This window comes from Temnothorax nylanderi, unplaced genomic scaffold (genome assembly GCF_030848795.1).
Source record: "Temnothorax nylanderi isolate EJ_2023f unplaced genomic scaffold, tnyl_v1.0 TNYL_tig0067_pilon, whole genome shotgun sequence".
NCBI lineage: Eukaryota > Metazoa > Arthropoda > Insecta > Hymenoptera > Formicidae > Temnothorax > Temnothorax nylanderi.
In genome coordinates, this window is record NW_027249129.1 from 817,326 (window position 1) to 837,730 (window position 20,405).

The 20,405-nt window shown below is 35.2% G+C and overlaps 1 protein-coding gene and 1 long non-coding RNA gene across 6 annotated transcripts in view; one reads left to right on the plus strand and one right to left on the minus strand.

Moving 5' to 3' along the window:
• Positions 1-20,405, minus strand: part of LOC139773725 (uncharacterized) — a 224,215-nt gene that overhangs the window by 196,005 nt on the left and 7,805 nt on the right. The window lies entirely within an intron of this gene.
• Hr4 (Hormone receptor 4) overlaps positions 1-20,405 on the plus strand; it is a 68,371-nt gene that overhangs the window by 22,101 nt on the left and 25,865 nt on the right. For 3 of the 5 annotated variants that reach the window (XM_071708404.1, XM_071708407.1, XM_071708405.1), the window contains exon 2: positions 10,206-10,310. In XM_071708404.1, the coding sequence (XP_071564505.1) occupies positions 10,211-10,310 (100 nt within the window). In that variant the 5' untranslated portion in view covers positions 10,206-10,210. Of the gene's footprint in view, positions 1-10,205; positions 10,311-14,921; positions 16,831-20,405 lie in introns of those variants that run through there. The other 2 variants (XM_071708402.1, XM_071708403.1) reach the window with 2 other exon arrangements.

Here is a 20,405-nt window from a genome sequence, read left to right on the forward strand (position 1 = left end):
CCGCAAGGTGTTGCAAAATCCGTGCAAGACGTCATTCCGATGGAATCGTACGAATCGTTCGCATCGCCGCTCAGGCCTATCGTCACAGATATGAATCACACCTTGTGTTATAATATTATAAAAAATAAATCACGCCTTGACACGAATGCATCTTGGAGTGCTTAGCCTTCATGCGAGCTGTGGCCACACCTCGACTTGTGTTCCTTTTTTTTTTAAATTTTACGAAAAGTTTATTTTGTTTTTATACGCTACAGTGCGTACGCATCAAGTTAAATATATATAAATTACAGTTTTACTGCGTTGGTTTTATGTTCAAGTATATCGTACGGATAAAGCAAAAAAAACATAAAATAGTAAAGTACTTTGTTGCTTTAAAAAACGTCAGGATATTATAATTACTTTTATTATAATTATATTTAAATATTATTAAAGATGGAATAAAATATAAGTCGGATTGCACCTCAGAAATATTAATAAATCGAAAGTTTCTCTAAAATAATTTTGAACGTATTTCGCAGAAAGATATTTTAAACAATGTACTGATATATTTTATGAAAATTCCGCCTTATAAAAAAACATTGTAGTTCATATTATATCTTTAAATTTATGTTTCGTGTATAAAATTTATTAATTATCTTGAAAAAATGCGGTTATATTTATACAGCAATAAAATACACATTATTACTAAACACTCCTTTTAAAATTTGACTACGCTTACATGTTAATCTTGTTCACGTAAGAGTTAGAGCACTAATATGCTTTTTTGAATTGGTACCGAAATTTCACGGTGAATCACCATTGTATTGCTCCTTAAATCACTATGTTTTGCAGCAGCTAACTCAGCGTAAGACTCGAAGAAAGTCGGAAAGTGACTAAGCGAATAAAAGGGGGGCAAGTAATCGCGCTGCGTTCGCAACTTCCGCAATATTCAATCGGCGAACCGTATCGCGCTCCAACCGATTCGACGCGATCGACATTGATCTCTGCAGAGTTCGATCCGTTGTACTTTTTTAAATCTTAAAGGAGTCAGAGTTCCTCTACGTTGTAAGTAATACGAATAATGTTATCCATTTTTGTTGGATTACAAAATAAAATAGCACTTCTAATAGTTCATCATGAAATTTTACAATTTCTCCCTATTTTGTAACCGTTTATTATTGATTTTAAGTTAGATACTACAAAAAAATAAAAATTTCTATTACGTTTGTGTCTATGAGACTGCGAAGAAAAATTGCCGTCAGAAAAATACTCTGTCCCGGTCGACGACGTTAGAAAACTGACAAATGCGATTATGAATGGTAGGACTTCCGCTCGAAAAGAAAGAGGCGAACACTTTTCACCGATGTTCCGTTAAATCGCGCATCGACGACGCCATCGTGGAGGAAACGGGCGGAATGGGATCTTGATTCCTTATCGTGGCGCACGCTCGCTCGTCGCGCTTATGACACAACACGGTAGAGTTTGCCATAGGAAAAGTAAGGTAAGGCCAGTGCTATAATAGAAACTTTCACTACGGAGGTTCAACGTACCGAGCCACTGACTCTCACTGGCCGTTCTCACTGCTTGCCCGAGCATCTGACACACACATACCGGGTGTCTTCATTTCCCTATACAATTCGCCGCGGTCCTCTTTTCGCTTCTGCTCTGAGAACTAATTGCGAGACAATGTCTCTGCTGTTCCGCAGACGACGCTCTATTGTCGCGTAAACGTAAAAGAGAAAACTCTAAATGATTCCCGCGTGGCCGAGCGCGAGGATTCTTTCTTCCGCGGCGGAAGAAAGGAAGTTAACGGAAACGAACGTCATTGCCGTATTCATCGTTGTATTAAGAACTTTCTTGTAAGGATTGAATTCTAAGCAGAACTAAGATAACTGTGATACGGAATAAATGCAATCCAGTGGACCGTTCTGTCTATATATGTTTATTTTTATATGTATTATATATATATAATATAATTTCAATTCTCTATTTATGTATTTTAGAATCAAGTCGTACAATATTAGAATATTACTAACTTCAGCAGTAATATATAACTACAAATTTCTACTCTATAGTTATTGTATTTAATCATTGATCAAACTTTTTGTTTGGAATTCGGATCTTCGGAACTGATAATAATTGACTGAAAATTGCGTCTATTTTAAAATATAACGTACACCATCATTTCGTTATCTCTACTATTATATAAAGGGGAAAAGTTTGTTTGTGTCATTGTTCAGGGTAATCTTAGAAACTGTAGAATCAATTTCAAAAATTTTTACACTGGTGGATAGCTTATGTCCTTCTGAGTAACATAGGCTATGTGCCATTGTGCTACAAACCAATTTAAAAAAAATTCGGGATATCTAAAATTTTAAATTATTTAAAAGAGTCGTACTTAATGACTTTTCCTGTTCAGATTTTCCTAATCAACCAAATCTTGAAGTATTATATATGAAATAGGGGTAGAAAAAACTGAGGAATATAATAGAATTCAAAAAATTGCTAATAATAAAGGGGTTACCGATTTCTGTCTAAAAAAATCTACGTAATTGCTCTAATTTCCGCAAATTTTGTGATATTGAGCTAATTTTTGTTTATGGATAGAGTTACCGATTTCTGCTTAAAAAGTGTAAAAGCTATTATACATGTAATTTTATACAGAGTATCATTAAAGGAAGGTTGGTATTGACCGCTATAAAAAAACGCGTTAATAATAGTATCTTATGAGTGACGTGGAAAGCTATTGAAAATATGTGTTTATGAATCATACATATATTGGTGGATAAGATTAGCTAGAACACAAATGTAACAATACAAATTACAAATAAAATCGTTTAAAAAAAAGACGCCCGGGTGAAGCCCCGGGTAACTAGTATATCATATATCTCAAAAGGAAGAGCTTTTGAGCCCGCGCGAAGCTTCTATTTATTTATAATTATTAAATAAATTATTAAATTTCTACAAAATTCCTCACTAGTTACTTGAAAAACTGAAGAAGATAAAATTTTCATTTTTGACTTGAATTATATATGTCACAATATTTCTGACTCATTCACCGTTATGTCTACATTATGACGTTCGCGGAAGCAGAGGCTTACTCGCTCGTTTGTCCATCGTCGAGAAAAAGAAAGATGAGTGAACAAAATCGAGATTGCATTCTGATAGCAGCTGGCTCTAGATTGTGACGATACGAAGTGATCAGGAATCTGACCCTTTAAGTAACCGAATTGAGCGTTGTGCTGATATAATATATCAGCAACATGAAACAACTGTTAACGCAACGAATTTGCAAGAATTTTTATGAGATAAATCTGCATTATTTCTATAAATTATTATCCTATTAAAACACCAAAATGTACAACAAAAATAATAACGTTGAAAAAATCAAGCACTTTTTATTTATCATACCGACATAATTCTCTCATTTCATTAAAAGCAAAAATTTTTCTGTGAGCATATAAATTGCTACGAATTATAAATTTTATGAATGTAAATTTCATGTAATTCCAAATAACGTCGTAGAATCTATCATACGTCAGTGTTTTATCTCAGATAGCGTTTTAATCTGTTAGCATACGTGTCAATGTTGACACCGCATACCAGGTTATATTCATCACACAAATCCTCGTTAATGCTAACTCCGTTAAGAAATGAAACACTATGTATAATGACCCCTTTCCGCCGATAAATAATTTTAAGGTATGCTAAAAGACGAGACATTGTCGTTATCCATGTGGGTCTGCTTAGATAAGTGTTAATTTATCTTTTCACATAACGGTGCCATATGAGAACAGATAAGATTATTCACTGGACTATATACACTTTCACGACAACTCGAATGTTTTTAACTGCGTGCGAAAAGAAAACGTGAATAAATGTTAACAATGCAAATAAAATATGCATGTCATGTGGCATGTATATATATCTACTAAAATTTCTTCTTATAATACGGAAGCATAAAAAATAAAATCTTAAAACTATTCTCATAAATTCTTCGAGTTTAATAATTTTTCCTAAATGATGTCACGTAGAGAATCATCAAGAGCTCAAAATTTATGGTACCTGCTGAAGCAAAATATATCTTCTAAATAACGTTTTTACCTGCCTATGATCGAGGAATCGTAAAATTGTAATCCTTCCTTCGATTCCTGAATCGAGGCTTTTATACATGTGTATATACGTATATGTGTATCCGGCTAAGAATTTGATTATACCATCGTGCGGGGACCATTAGCGACACGGTACCCTCCGATGAGAACCGTGACAGAAAAGGAAAAAGAGAGACTATCGTCTAGGAGATACGGAGAAGCGGACACGGGTGCGAAAGTGGGGGAGTTAGACCTAGGATGTCATGGCGTGGGAGAGTCACTTTCACCGTCCGCGATCCCCATATAGCGGTAAAATCTACGCGATATAGAAAATCAGATGTCTTCCACTACGAACGGACACGGCATCGACTCTTGACCGATATCAGATTCTCAAAGGGTTCTTTAATCGAGAGCGTTCATCTTCGCGTCCTTCATATCGACAAAATAATTTTAATCACACGATAATGATTGGATTGTTACGCGGCTTGTAACAGCGATCAGCTCGCATACTAATATAGGTGATGATATTTTTGCATATATGTTAAACGTTTTAATAATATATCAATAATAATTTTTTTCTATATTGTTGTGTTATGTAATGTCAATGAGTTTATGTAAATACGAAGATTTTTGCATATATCGAATAGTTTAACAAAAAATAACTTGATTATCGACATCTCATCTGATTGAGAATTTTATGAGAGATATTTTTATTGTTATTAACATAATTACGTAGGTCTACAGTAATATAATTTAGAATTCAATAAATTAACCAAATCATGTTATTAATAGTTTTTGAAAAATAGAAAGTCGTAACCTTTCGATCGAAGAATATAAACACGGAATAGATTAACAACGACGTGAAAAGTATTAATAAGCTTCCTGTAAAACGTGACAAGCATAAACTTCTCCTCACATTCGCGTTTATGATTATCGAAAATACGTCAAAAATAATAAAGATAGATAGAGATGTTTATCAAAAAATGTATAGATTTTCCTTAAAAAACCGAACAGTAAAGCTATTACAAGCCTATAGATACAAGCCTATATATTCCAAATTTAGTTATAGTTTCCGTTAAAACAATCTAAGAATTATTTAAAATAAAAATAAATATATTTTTTCCAACAATAAGTTAGAAAAGCACAGCAACAAATTATATCATGAAAAAGTAAAGTTCTAAGAGAGTTGTATATCATTTCGTTTTATTATGTTATACGTTATAGTATAGCAATTACGTGATATATGTGAATCCCGAATTTTTTGAAAATGCTATTCGTAAAGAAGTGCAAAGTCCATTAAAGAGTACCGTTAAAGCTCGTATTTCCTCGAACGCAGAGAAAGACGAAACGGTACGTACGTGGAATTTCGCGTGAGCACACAGAGAAAATACCACGAAATGTAGTACGAGTAGTGCAAAACTCAAAAAAAGCTCGCCCGAGATAGACGAGCTTGCGTGGCTTTCCGCCCGACGGCCGCGCTCTTGCACTCGCGGCAAGCGGGCACATATGCATACGTATGTATAATAGTATAATACGTATGTACGCGTGCCGAGCGCCGAGCGGCCTCTCTCAAGAAGAGACCGTCGTAGGTTAGTGCATTGGCTGCACTTTCCGTCTCGATGTGTGCACGTATAGTCGCGCCGCGGTTCTCCTGTGCGCGCTCGTCCGCGGCGGCCGTATGCATGCATTGGTTACGCAAGAATAGCGGCGTGTGTGAGAGACTGCTGACCCACATACGGCAGGGAGCAAGGACCCCACGCTGGTGTACCGCGTATATATCCGACTCTCCGACTGAGCGCGCGTATATGTATGTGTGTGTGTGTGTGTGTGTGTGTGTGTGTGTGTGTGTGTGTGTGCGAGGTGTGCGCGCGCGCGCGACATGCACATGCGTGCCTCGCAGCAACGTGGATGCGCTCTGCCGCCACTCGTTACTGTAACATGCCATCTAGCGTCAGGCGCGCGTACCAATGCATGCGTTCGCCCGCGCGGCTGATTAAGCGTCGTTCACATCACTTATGCGGCTGACCACCGCCTCTTGAATGGATATTCGTATCTACATTTTACCCCTTTAGTATATAATCTTTTTTTATTGACATAGTTGCTCCTATCGAGCCTATTTATGTAATTTACCTTTATTTAAAAAATCGTACTATCCTGTGGCTTTAATTACTTTTTTCTCAATCGCATAAATCAGTCAGTTTTTCATTTTTCATTAAATAGATCTTTTTAATTAATTTGAAGGAGATTTTAAAATAATAGTATTTTCCACATTTTTGTGAAAATGTCGAAAAATATATCCAAGCTATAATCGATATTTCGAACAACATTAATTACATTTAATAATACTGAAAAATCATTTACGTCAAATTACTGTATAAAGTAATAAAAGACTTTAAATATACAATAACAACTTATGAATAACAAACTATAACTAAACTATTAGACGATTTGCGATTGGGTGATGTTAATTAAACATGAAGCTCGCTTGTAAGTATAGCTACTTCTTGCAGTTAAGACTACGATCGAGCGAGCGTAGGAGTGGCTGCAAGAAGTTCTACGGCATGCTAGAATAAACAACTTTTGAAATGGAGACAGACAATGTTACGGAATATTAATGTCATTCAGATTAGTTGTACAAAGTTTGCACGCTGAAAACAAATAGAAAGCTTCGCACACGAAGTGTCTGCTTTGATGAACTTCTCTTCCAAGCATCTTCACTTCAGCAAACAAACGTTCCGCAATATAAATGTAACTATGATAACGATATAAATATCATCAGAAAAGTAACTAAGGCCGATATTCATAGTCAAGATCTTATAGTCAGATCTCATAGTCAGATCTTATATTTAAGATTGTCTTAAGTTTGTCTTTAGATGCTGCACAACTCGTTTCATTGGCTACGGAGTATCTAAAGATGAACTTAAGACGATCAAGATCTGACTATAAATACCAATCTAAGACTTGCAACAGAAGAAATGCACGCGTGTACAAAAATTCTCGTATTAAATAAAATAAAAGATTTAGTCTACCGATAGAGTGACACGTCGAGTATATTATTACTGTAAAGTAAATGATAATAGCAACGTTATAAATATGAAAAGTTATGAGGAAATTCGTGCGTTTGAAATTCAAATGCTAATTGAATGTATCGCACACTTCAATAATTGCGGAAATTTGCGTGAACTTCCATTCAAGATTTCTTGAATAATATTTTGTTACTGTCTCAATTAATATGAAACGTGCGTTACTTCTAAGCATAAGTTACTTCTAGTTCAACGAGATCGTTAGTGAAGATATATCGCGTCCAACTTTCGTCCGAGTAAATCCCGGAATTGTTTGAATCTGGAACTTTATATGTTGAATCGGAAACAACTCGCGCTAAGTAACGTGTAAACGTTATATTTTGTAATCGAAGAATTGTTTTTATTGGAAGTGAGCACGAAGTTTATCGCAGAATCGTCGATTAAATTATCTTTGTGTGAAACATTAATTTAATATCACATACATATAACAAATCGCATTTAACGTAAAACGCGGTGAATGAATGAAAAACATATCTGTAAATATTGCGAATTTTATTTGATTACAGGAATTATATAATCTTTTAAAAAGTAGATATAGTTTATCCATAAATTCAAATAAAAATGTTTTTAGAATAAAAAATTGCTGTTCGAATAAAAGTGACATTCTCGATTAAAATATTCGATATTTTCATATTTTTGTTTGAAAAATTAAGATTTTTTACTTGACACTAGCTCTAAAAAATATTCCCATATTTAAAACTTCCCCCCTTTCCCTTATATATACAAACTCGAAGTCATTTTATAAAGAGATTAAAATGCTACCATCGAAATGACTAAACACTTTAATGTCCTCTTATATTGTATCTATTTTAATTGTTATATTTGTTGCAGTCGATATAAATACATATATAATATTTAAATATTAAAACAAGAAAAGGAGAAAGAAAAATTACAATAAGACACAGAGATGTAGGCATCAAGAGCAAATATATCACAAGTAAATAGCCTGTTCGTTTTAGCTGAACTTGTTGCACGGTTCATCTTTCCTCTTTTTCTTTTCACGTTAGAGAGAAAAAGAGAAAAGATGAACTGTACAAGAAGTTCAGCTAAAACGACCAGGCCTATTGTTGCAACAATGTGAATATTATATAACGTGCGCGTTTCTCAGAACAAAGAGACAAACGAAACGGCGCATAAAAATTTGCACGATTGACGCGTGCATCATCGCCCTTATTAAAACGACCCATGGCAGTTAGGTCGGGGCGCTGCGCGCTGTCGTAAAATCGCTTAGACGCCCGATCTCTCCGTATGGACCGTCGCCGTCGGCGCAAATCGTTCGCCGTCCGGCTCCGCGTGCTGCGATAAGGCGAGCGCGATTTGTTATTATCGCCGGCGTCGTATTATTAAAATGACCCCCGTTTCACCCGCGGTCGTCCCTCGTAGACCTAGTCTCGTCTAGCGCAAGATCAAGACGCGCGCGCTCGTAAAGATCCATCTACATCTATCGTAATGTTAATCGTAATGCTCGTCGTGTACAGCTCTATTTGGCCCCTGACATTCTGTTTCGCTACATTTGATGTTGTGCGACACAACTTATAACGCAAACGCATTGCGATTTTATGTACACACACAATGTTTACGACAGCTTCTTTCCTTACGACCACGATCGCTTACGATTAAAGCGATACTAGCGATAGATGTAAATGGGGCTTAAAACGCGTCTGTAAACCGATATCGCGGGATCGGTCGCTGCGTCAGCGAACGAAGAACGGGGGAGATCATTAAGGTCCGCCTCTAATTATTCCATTACGGTACATTGTACGGCAACGGGATCCCGCGAGAACCCCATAAAACGAAGACGTCGGTTTCGTGTCGCGGTAAAACGATACATGTATCGTCATGCGACCGATCCAATTGTATGTTATTGCCGGCTAAAGCGGGGTTAATGGCGAGCTATGCGTTCGCCGTAATCGCCGCGGACGCGTGCGTCCGCTCGCGCGCACGTACTTTCACGTCGCGGACCGTTCCCGACCTCGCAATAGTCGATAACTCGCTCATTCGCTCGCGAGATGAGAGTCCCGGTTACATCCGAGAAGAAACGAATTGATAGAAAAGCGAAATCCGCGGAGGAAAATGTGAAGTAAAGATTTCTGTGGAGAAGCGTTTTTCACGTGCTTGGATACGATATAGCAGAGGGAAGCGTCAAACTCGCGAAATCAAGCATTAACATTTTTACCGAGATTACATTAAGATAATTTAAAAAAAAAGAACGCGCTTTTAACATATAATATATAGAGTGTAAAATATACAATATTTTTATATAACAATTTTTCGTATCAATAGTTTACTCATGATAGATAATTTAATTTTATTCGTAATTTAGATGACATAAGTAATGACTAGAGTCCCTCTAATCAGAGTCTGGCCATATGGTAGCAACAGTTGATTGGTTCACGATTTCTTGACAAAAGCAAGAGAAACAGAAAGAGAAAGAGAGAGAAAAGAGACAAAGAAAGAGATAGAAAGAGAAAGCGATAGTGAACGTATATCCTTCTCTCTCGAGAATTTTGCCTGAACTGCAAGTTGGCCAGACTCTGATTAGAGGGACTCTAGTAATGACTAATTCAGTAATTTCAATTTTAGTATATTTTGCACAAATACATTCAGTTATATAAGAAGGATAAAGTCATTTATCTCTTGAATGCATACATGATTTATAGTAAGAGCTAAGTTGTAACTATAAAAGCTAGATGACATTAATAATGAGTAATTCAGTATTTTCAATTTAGTATATCTCGCATAGATACATTCAGTTATATAAGAAGGATAAAATCATTTATCTTTTGAATGCATGCATGATTAGTAAAAGCTAAGTTGTAACTAAAAGTTAATCTCAAATCTCACTTTGAAAATTAGATATAAAGATTATTTTCGTACGGCATACGAATTTACTCAAGTATGGAAATGTGACTTTACTTCAATTTTTTAGTATTGCCTCAAATACTCCCACGAAAACAAAATCATTTAGGAATAAATTTATACGCAAATCGTTTCTCGTTAAAAATAATTCATTTAACAAACAAGGCTGATCCTTGTCATTTTCTGCTTCCAGGAATTATGACCCTTCCGAGCAGCCCGTGTGAGATAGAAAACATGAGCTTGTTTCAAGACCTCAAGTTGAAAAGGAGAAAGGTCGACTCCCGATGTAGTAGCGACGGTAAGAACTCAAGGAGATATGTTATAATATCGAATCAAAGTCCTGCGTATTGAATTAACATTTAACAGAATTAGCATTTACTCCAACCACGGAAAATGCCGGACGTAAAAAGTTTTTCCGCAGGGATATCTCGTAACGACACCTTTCACACATTTGCAATGTGTCGCAACGTTATTATTATCTCATCATGTTTTATTTAACCCCGCTATGTATATATTCATCTTTTAATCAAGTACCTCGATTCACAGCAACCGCTCGTAATAAAACAGAAAGAAAAAGAGATCAATGAAAATGCAGGTCCGTATTTATTTTCATTACATGAGTCTTATATTAAAAAACGCACTAGATGAGATACTCTGCAGAATAAAGTTTTCTATTGAAACGATTATTACACTCCACAATTGCATACTGAACGAGATTTATTGGAGCTTTTATTAAACGTCTCTTTGCCAAGTGATATAAAATTAGTTCTCAATAAAAATAAAGCTGGATAAACTAGGATAAATTAGAATAAAATTGGCTCATTTATTATAAGAATAAATTTAATCAGTAATTATTAGTCCATTTTTTATTAAATAAATTAGTTATTTACATATATTATTATAGTAATGAAATATTTTCTATCCATTTTTTATTTATATTTGCGAAATGCATCGAAAAATTCTATTCTGCATGTATAATTTAACAAAGTATTATTTTCGCGTATCAGTTTACATAATATTTAATCTCGGAAGCATATAGAAATCCAAACGTGAATCTCAAATTATATTTAAAGAATAGAAAAGGAAATAAAATAATAATTAAATTAACAATTTTTCCTCATTACGATTTACAGATAAGTTACTTTTATTTCACATAAATATACAGATGGTACATAAACATCTTATTTTTATATTATATGTTTAAATAAAATTTTTATATTTAAAAAAGTCAGTATTCTATACTTGTTATAATTTTATTTTACTTTCTCTCTTTTTCCTTATTTTTTGCTAATTATTCGATAAATTCTAAAATAAAATCCACTATAATTTGTTTAAAAAGTTTATAATGAAAGATTAATTATATAAAATTATTAATTTAGCTTCGTGAAACATTCTTAATTGTTTTTTAAAAATCTTATATATGTTTAATAATTACAATAAATTGAACATATATATTAATTCCAAGATTAAATATATCCTATTCATTTTAAAGATCGATATGACATGTTATGTCCTTATGTTTTTCATTTGTAACATTTATTCATGTTACATATTCTATACATATACTCTGCTATAATTTTTTTCATGTAGATTTATTACCTTGATGAAATAAAAAATATAACATTCACCGATGCGATGCACAATGACGAAATTGCAATTACATTAAAATTACGTGACATATACTATAAAATGAAAATGTGCGTAAATTATAGCAACGCCCAGAATAATGAATATCTAAAAAAACCGTTGCCTGCATATAAATAATTATAAATAATTCTACAAATAATCAATGGAATAATTTTACCTCATGGTTGCTCCGCCGTTACCCGATGCTTCCTAGGCCTCCTTTTTCTATCACATTCGTTCATTGCATTCACAACACAACATTTGCGAAAACACGATTAATTATGATTGTACGTATACTAATCATCAGAACAAGATAAACGCACGGTATACCTACTATATTAATAAAACGCGCGAACTTTACTATTGTCCACTACAGAAGAATAACACGAAAAAAAAATACGAAACTCTATGATCTGTTCGATACACTCGAATACTCACGTATTTCACAAATTACAAAGGACGAAATCTCTCAAACGGCTTTCAACAATTCGCGAATAATGTGCAAAGACCGAATTTACGATATGCAATTGATGCAATCACTTGGAAATATAATCGAAACTCAATATTGCACGCACAACATGTTTCAGACATATGAATTCAACGAGACGTATTATTAATAAACGATCGATATCGCATTTTCCATTATTTCGATCCGGCGATTCATATAGTATATTACTGTACGCTCTCAATCCGAAAGTAATGAGCAAACGTTTGATTCAGTGAAAAATTCAAAGCGCGATGCGAGATACTACTTACTTTCGAATCTAAACGTTAAAGGGATTATTATCGCCTACATGTGAATATCGCGATAAAAAAAAAACTGATAATTCATAATAGTTACCATCTTCCATAGCTGAATGAAACTCGCATCGACAATGTATAGTCGTTAGTCGGATATTAATATCGCGCAGACCGATAACTAATTGTACACAGAAAATAATCGCGCGCTTTACGTCTTCTGATACTTGATTCGATCGCATTTTGATGGGTAATACGACACACGGAGCGCCACTACCTACCCGACTCCAGTCTCCTCGCGTGAATAACAACACAGCGCGCAGCGGCCGGCGGCGCGGCGCGCGGCAGTCTAGCGTGCCACAAACCAAATCAAAATTGTACGTTAACTAGTCTGGCTATGAAAACTTTTACGTATGAAATATAAATACTTATATATACACTGAATATTCTGTTCGTTTTTTAAATTAATTTCAATACATAATATATCTGTTATCAGGTTATCACATATTTTGCATTTTATTATTTTGCGAACACATTAGCATTTAAAGATAACGATTATTTCCGTTTAATTGAGAGAACGTTTTGAAATGGAAATATATTGTTATTTGTGTAAGCGATAATTTAATTGTAGAATTGTAATAATACATATATATATCCTTTCCATATATAAATCCTTTAATTGAATCCCAATTACAAAGATACATAATATAAGACTGATTTTTAAAATCTATTATTAAACCATGTCATGTTTCAAGACTGTTATCAACAGAATTTTTCAGTAGAGTTTTGCAACAGAAATATGACTAATAAATATGAGCCTTTAAACGTCAACTAGAGACAAGATAATACCTAGAAACTAAGAAACTAGTAGATTCGATTCTAACCGCGGTTGACGTAATCGCGTCACGGGAAAAGATCGTATATCATTGTCGAGCAAATTATGATGCACTGGCCGATCTTTTCATATATGTATACATATATTGAGATTACTTGGAACGAATTGTAAAACTGATTAATGCTCAAGCGTAACGATTATTTACCACCCGGTAATACAGGAACGGGATTTGATACAGGCGCAATATCGTTAATTTTTACAACCAACAGTTATGGCGAATAAAAGATCGCTCCAGTTGTAGACGGCGCAATTAATCTTTCCACTTTACGAAGCATATAAAAAATATAGCTGCACCATTATTTAGATAAATGTGCGAATACGTGCTATAGCGCGTATATCGCTTTGTATTGAAGAAAATTGTTAATTCCCAATGATATTTTTTTATGTTAATTATACTATTATTTTTCCATTTTTTAAGATCAATATCTATATTATAATCATATTTTTAATTATATTTGATTAAAGAATTTGTTTTATTGCTGACAAATAATAGTTACGCAATACATTCGCAAATATTTATTATGAAATATATTCTTAAATTATTTTCCGGTAGTTCTGCATGATTTCTTGAATACATTATCTAATTTTTATATTTCGGGATAATACATTTGATCGAACAATTAGAAGCCGATAATCGCGACAAAATTAAATACACAATCGATTTGCTGTTCTTCTTGCAAAATAATTTTATCTGAAACTTTGTATTTTCCTCGTCAGCTGATCTACTGTGTATCCCCTTATACCCGACCTTTTACATCCTTCATTATCATACGTGCCACGCATGTTAATACGACGTATGTCATAATCGTAATTGGCATTTTATCGAGTCTAAAACTGACTCACGCAATCATTATTACATCCAGAATACATAAATCTTACACAGAATATATAAATCTCATCAGAATGAAATATCTCGAAAACGATAGCTCGCAACAAATCCTTTTTAGTTTTAATACGATAAAAAAAATCGAGAAGAACACTAAGCGCGAACACACAAAAAAAACAAATAGCGAATAATTCCAGTTAATTGCTTCGCAATTTGACCAATTGAGGATTACTATTCAAGAACCTCTCCATTTGTAATGAATTCTTGGATAATGATTAGTCTCGTTTTTTTCTTTGAGCAAAAATTTCTTCCTGTTCTACTTACAAAAGATTTATAGACAGTCGTGTATATCTCTTATATGATATTTACATAAAAAATAAATCGATTTATTTATATCACGTTGTCCACCAATATATAATTTTCCTCGGACAATAATTGTGTGTATTTCAACCATCAGCCCTTTGACGCACATCTCGACCTCCATTCACGCTCTCTTCATTCAGTCTCTCGATTTCCCATTACGCGCACGCGCTTGTCCCGCGTGTTTCTCGTTCGCGCGCTTCTCTCTTTCTCTTTTCATTTTTCGTCTCCCCCCCCCTCCTTTAATCAATTATAACAACAACGCGTTATACCGTGCGATGCAGCAAGCGGTCTTTACGCGCCCGTCTTCCTATTGTGTCTTTATGGCAGCTTTCAAATGATCGACGGGGAAAGGAGGCAGGAGGAAGATGCCGGCGTTGAGGGCAGAGGTTGAGTCGTGGGTGGCGCGGCGACGGAGTCGCTAGCTAGCTCGAGGAAGCTAAGTCCAAGAGAGACAGAGGAAGGAGAGAAAGAGGGACCGAGGGGGGACGGAGGGGGTTGGGACGGTTGCTGCTGGCGGCGGTGCAGGGTTGAATATCAACCCACGCGGTCGTCCCGGACATGCACCGGTGCTAGTTCGGTTTCGCCTGAACTCGCGTAACCACGCGGCCGTCGTCGCGCGCTCGTCGCAAACAGTGCCCGCGAAAAACGAAAAACGCGCGTGCGAACAAACAGCAAGTCCGATCGAGAGGAGGACGATGGGAGCGAGTCGACTACCACGCGGCGGCTCGTGTCGGGCAAGCGGACGATCGGCGACGATGTCGTCGTCGTCGTCAACGTCGTTGACGTCTTACCCGTGGTAGCCTCGCGCGCGCGTCATATTACGACGTGTTGCCGCGGCCGCTGCACCACCGAGCTGCATCGATTTTTCGACGCGCTCGCAAACACGACTGATACCAATGACCCTCGACCTACGGCCGATTTAAAGGTCAGAGGCTGCATTAATGATACGGAGTGTTGCCCGAACCGGAGTGAAGATGCTGGAGAATGCGTGGAAGGGGAACTGAACCAACGCGGATTCCGACTCTCGATGATACACGATCGAAAGGAGATCGACAAAGGATCGAGAGACGTGTGTCGCGCGAACGACATTCGTACCGATTTTCCAAAGAGAACGTACGCTCCGATGCCGTGACCCCGCGCGGTTCTCGCGGAATCATTGATCTTCCTCAACCGCCTCCGCCGCACGTGAACGTCACACAATTCAACGAATATAACGACGCAATTTACCCGGCAACGTCGCCGCGAGCAGTGCTTGCAGATGTCATGAGATGATCGTTCTAACGAGAATCGTTGTAAAAAGACACTTGTCGATTAATTGAAAGATGATATTTACGTACACTAAAGAGTTACAAATTGAGAAAGAGATGGCCGATCAAAGCAACGTTGTACCACTCGAACTACAACGGTCCCGTGCGATTTTTACATACCACGAACGAGAAGTAGTAACGTCGTAGCTTTAGTCAGACGACTTATAGCCGCGCTTCGCGGAAACAACGAATTCGTATATTTTATGCAAAATGACATTATCACGAACATAGTAAATATAAAAAGGAAATACGTCGCGATAATCACAATTATATAGTCTAATTTTATAAAATCCGAACAATCGAACATTCTCGATAATCTTTGATGTCAATTTACCGAAAACATAATCATATATTATACATTTCGAGAATGATATATTTTTTCTGAGTGTTTATATATTATATCCGAAATATATATAAACAAGCATATCGTACAAAGACCAGATTCTATTTTCATGTGCCAACTACAATCGATAACTGAGAAATGGCAGAGGAAAGTCATTTTACACACTCAAATCCAAAGTGATCTACGATATATCCTTATTTATGTGATAATACAAAAATAAAAAATTCTTTTTTCACGAATTATACGAATACGTAGATAAATACAACGATTTTTATGATATCAAAGACAATTCGTGAAGAGAATAAAACAGTACAATCAAGAAGAAAAGCGAGAGGAGACAATATGGAAAAATCATCGTTATAATTCATACGATAAATACACGTTATAAACAGTGTCAAACTTAATTATTGATAATCATATCACAAGTGTGAATCTATAGAACTATTTCAAAAATGTTTCCCTTGAGAAGTAACGTCTTCGTCGCTACTAATCTTCATCGGAACCCACAAGATTGGAATCCACCAAACATGGACCTAACCGCTTACTACAGAATGCAGCAAAGAAGCAGTTTTCTGCCCTACTTATATCAGCCTTACAATAACTTTTTGATGGCGTCCGACCAGAACTACTTCGGGCACTTTGCATCGCAGCTCAATTCTTATCCTACCTTCGATTATTACATGTGTTTGGACGCGAAGAACTTGTACGCATCGCTCTTCGGTAAACATTGTATCTTACTTTCTCGAGCATTGCACCTATTTGTGTGAGCGATATTGCGCTATACCTACTAATAATATAGAGTGCCTCCTCGTGTTTCCATCCTGTTTGTTTCAAGTAGTTTGAAGTCCTTGACAAATTTCATCTCAATTTTTCGTTCAGGAAAATATCGCGAGAGATTCTATAATCTACTGTATCTTCTTGACATTACTAAAAATTTTATAAAAATCCTGTTAAAGTCTTCCCATTTTCAATTAATTATCCCGAATACTTTAGTAACTACTAATTTGGATTTCCTCTCAGAGAATATATATTTAGAGATGTTATATGTTGCAGCTTTCTAAAGCTTTAAGCAAGCCAGAGTCGATTAGAATTCGAAATTGTTTAAGCATGTTATATTTTTATATGTGTAGCCAATAAAAGAAACATGATGAAATTATTTGAGAGTTCGTTGGCACAGAATGGTATTTGTTTCGCGTTATATAATTTCGCGTTTCGGTTATGTGATTAATTCTGTTTGTAATAATAACAGTGCCGAGGTCGCGAGTTTAGTTCGTGTTAGTCTTTCACAATATATCGACTTATTTAAACTTAGAATAAACGTAAAGTTCAATACAATTAGAAGATATTCTATTCTCCACTTGCTTTTAACACTTTTGACTCTATCTCTTATCATTCAGAATCGATTGGCTTGACTTTTTCGATTAAAAAGATTAACGCGAAGTTAGTTAAGGAATCCAAGGAACTAAAAAAAATATAAGTGAAAGGAACGGTGAAAGCGGTCTCTTGCGTAACTCCATGATATATAACTGCATTATTACATTACTAAGGAACTATTTCTTGAACGTCTTGAAAAATTTGGCTATCAATACAAAAGATCAATATCCTCATCACATTTCATGATGGATAATCATTATTATCTTTAACTATCATTGTTGCGCTAGGTACACGTCATTCGCGTTCATACATCATCAGAGCGCATTGACATTAGCAGTCGATGATCAGTCTGATATATAAATGCCGCGCTGCGTGCACGGCTAAACGAAATATAATTGCTCTACGAAAGCTATAAACGATAGGCTCTCTTAATGATCAATAACAATAGAGATAGAGGATGAAATCCGATTCAATCTCTTTTGATTTGGTAATCACGGCAGATAATTCGCGATATTTCGTGATATCGCAACATCACGAGTCCACAAAAGAATAATCGACCAATGTCCATGGCGATCGATCTATTAATAGCTCGGAAACTGTCACCTAAGTACCCGTAATCACAACCTGGCCTTGTCAACTGCATTCCTTCCTTGACCTCGAACAACCATTCTTTACGCGATAAGTTAAAGAACACTTTGCGCGGCTATTATACTTGGGAATTATCGCTTCACAGAGTATCATTTTTTTTCGGTTTAACGAGATAAAATATTTTGTTAAGTACAAGAAATATTCTGTATTTCTTTTCTGTTTAAAAATTTTTAAACTAAAGTAGATTATTTTGAAATTTAAATTTGCGTACACGTATGTGTGCATCTTATATATGTAGAGTGTCTCTGAATTGATAGTACAATCGAAAAAGGAATGATTTATTGTAAAAAAATAAGAAGTCTAGAATATTTTTACTCAAGATTATCCTCATTTTTTCAAAAAATATAATAGAATATTTTTATTTTTGTATATTTCTTGGTACCTATTGGCACAAATTCACTGGAATATGATACAAAAATTTTAGATACATATATATATATAATATAAATACATTTACGCATGAAACATTTATCTCTTAAAAACTTCCACATTTTTTCGAAATTATAACTATATATAGTTTAAGTCGTATAATTAACACGTAATTAACACGATCGTGAAATTAATATAGAGATAATAACACTTTATACTTTGTTTGTAATCATGTAGAATATTTTTGTTTGTTCATTGAATTAATTTTATACTGTGCGCGCTCTCGATGCAAGGCTACCCCATTGTTACACGTGCCATCTCAGTATATCCTTCGACACCGCGGGATACCTACAATGCAGCATTAAGAACGTATCGAAAGCACAAACGGGTGCTTTAATGCTCTTCACTCAGAACGCTCTTTTCTGACTCAATTACTACCTACCGTCTCCTAACTTCCCTATTGTATATAAGAAACACAATATGCGCCACGCGCTTTTTCCACAATAAAAGAAAATGGTTACTTCTTCTAAATGGAGTCCAGAAGGACGACAGATATGGAAACCAAATTTTCGAAATTATCTTCTTTACTAATACCAAAAGACCGTGGTTATTTGCAAGAATCTCTTTTCATTTAGATATTATTAACGATATCCTAATTTTATTATTAATTCTATTTATTACTAATTTATTATTATCGCAGGAATGATTAATTTTATATTTAATAGTTTGATATCCACTAAGAAACAAGAAGATATATTGAAATAAAAAGATTCGTGAAATAATTTCAATCATATGGCTTTACGTAAAAAGTGTCATTATTTTTCATATTTTATTATGAATTATAGGAATATTTCTTATATTTCATAAGATAGCTTCGTACTTTTTGCAGTTTGATATTTATTTTTTTACACATTGCTTTATGTATGCCTGAAAAAATGATACAATATATCAGCAGACATCAAATTGATATGACTCTATGTATCAGAAATTCATAATTTACTCGTCACTAAATCACGTATTCCAATCTGTGGCTGATATTTCGAACTTTGTTCGCGCGAAAAGACTACATGATAATTAAGTCGTAAATAAATGCGCGCAACAATGAGCGTAGACTTAAATTTATCGAAGTTGCAGCACGATTGTTCTAGCGAGACTATGAAATGTGATATGCCTTTGAGAGCTCACCAAACTTAGCGGAGTTCGTGAGGGAACTCATGAAGACAAAAGATCGACTCTGTGGGCCAAGATAAGCACTGTTGTTAAGTTTTTCATCTATTTTCAGCCAATATATTTTTATGTGTAATATACTTGTAAATATATACTAACAAAAAAAATTATATCTATATATAAGCATATTAAAGATCATTTTGAAGATAATTTAAAAATACAGTACATAGACAATCCATTTTACTAAAAAGTATATTAAGAAATATTAAGAAATATTTAAAATATGTTAATAACTTCTCTGATCAGTAGATACGTTCTCTTTGTTTTCTCTCTTTAATACTTAAGATCCGAATATTCGAAAGAACGATCGTTTCCTAACCGCGACAGATCGTGCAGTCCGTACCCTCCGACAAATGTTCTGTTACAAATGCAATAAAATGTACTGGTAAAGTACCTGAACAGCGTGTTTATCGCGCGGATAGAACCTAAAGTATTCTCTATAGAAAGCGGGTGATTATGGGCGCGGCTAACGCGAGGAGAGCACGTCCCGTGTATATTGGAATCTATTATGAGAGGCGCTATTTTTATGGGGAGGGGAGGGTGGTACTTTGCGCATACACAATGCTGTATTATTGATACGGGATTGCATAACGCGAGCGGTTGCTTATCGAGATCAGCGTAATCAGATAATGCGTTCTAAATCCATCATCGATGCCGTTTGCAACTTTAATAGCGGT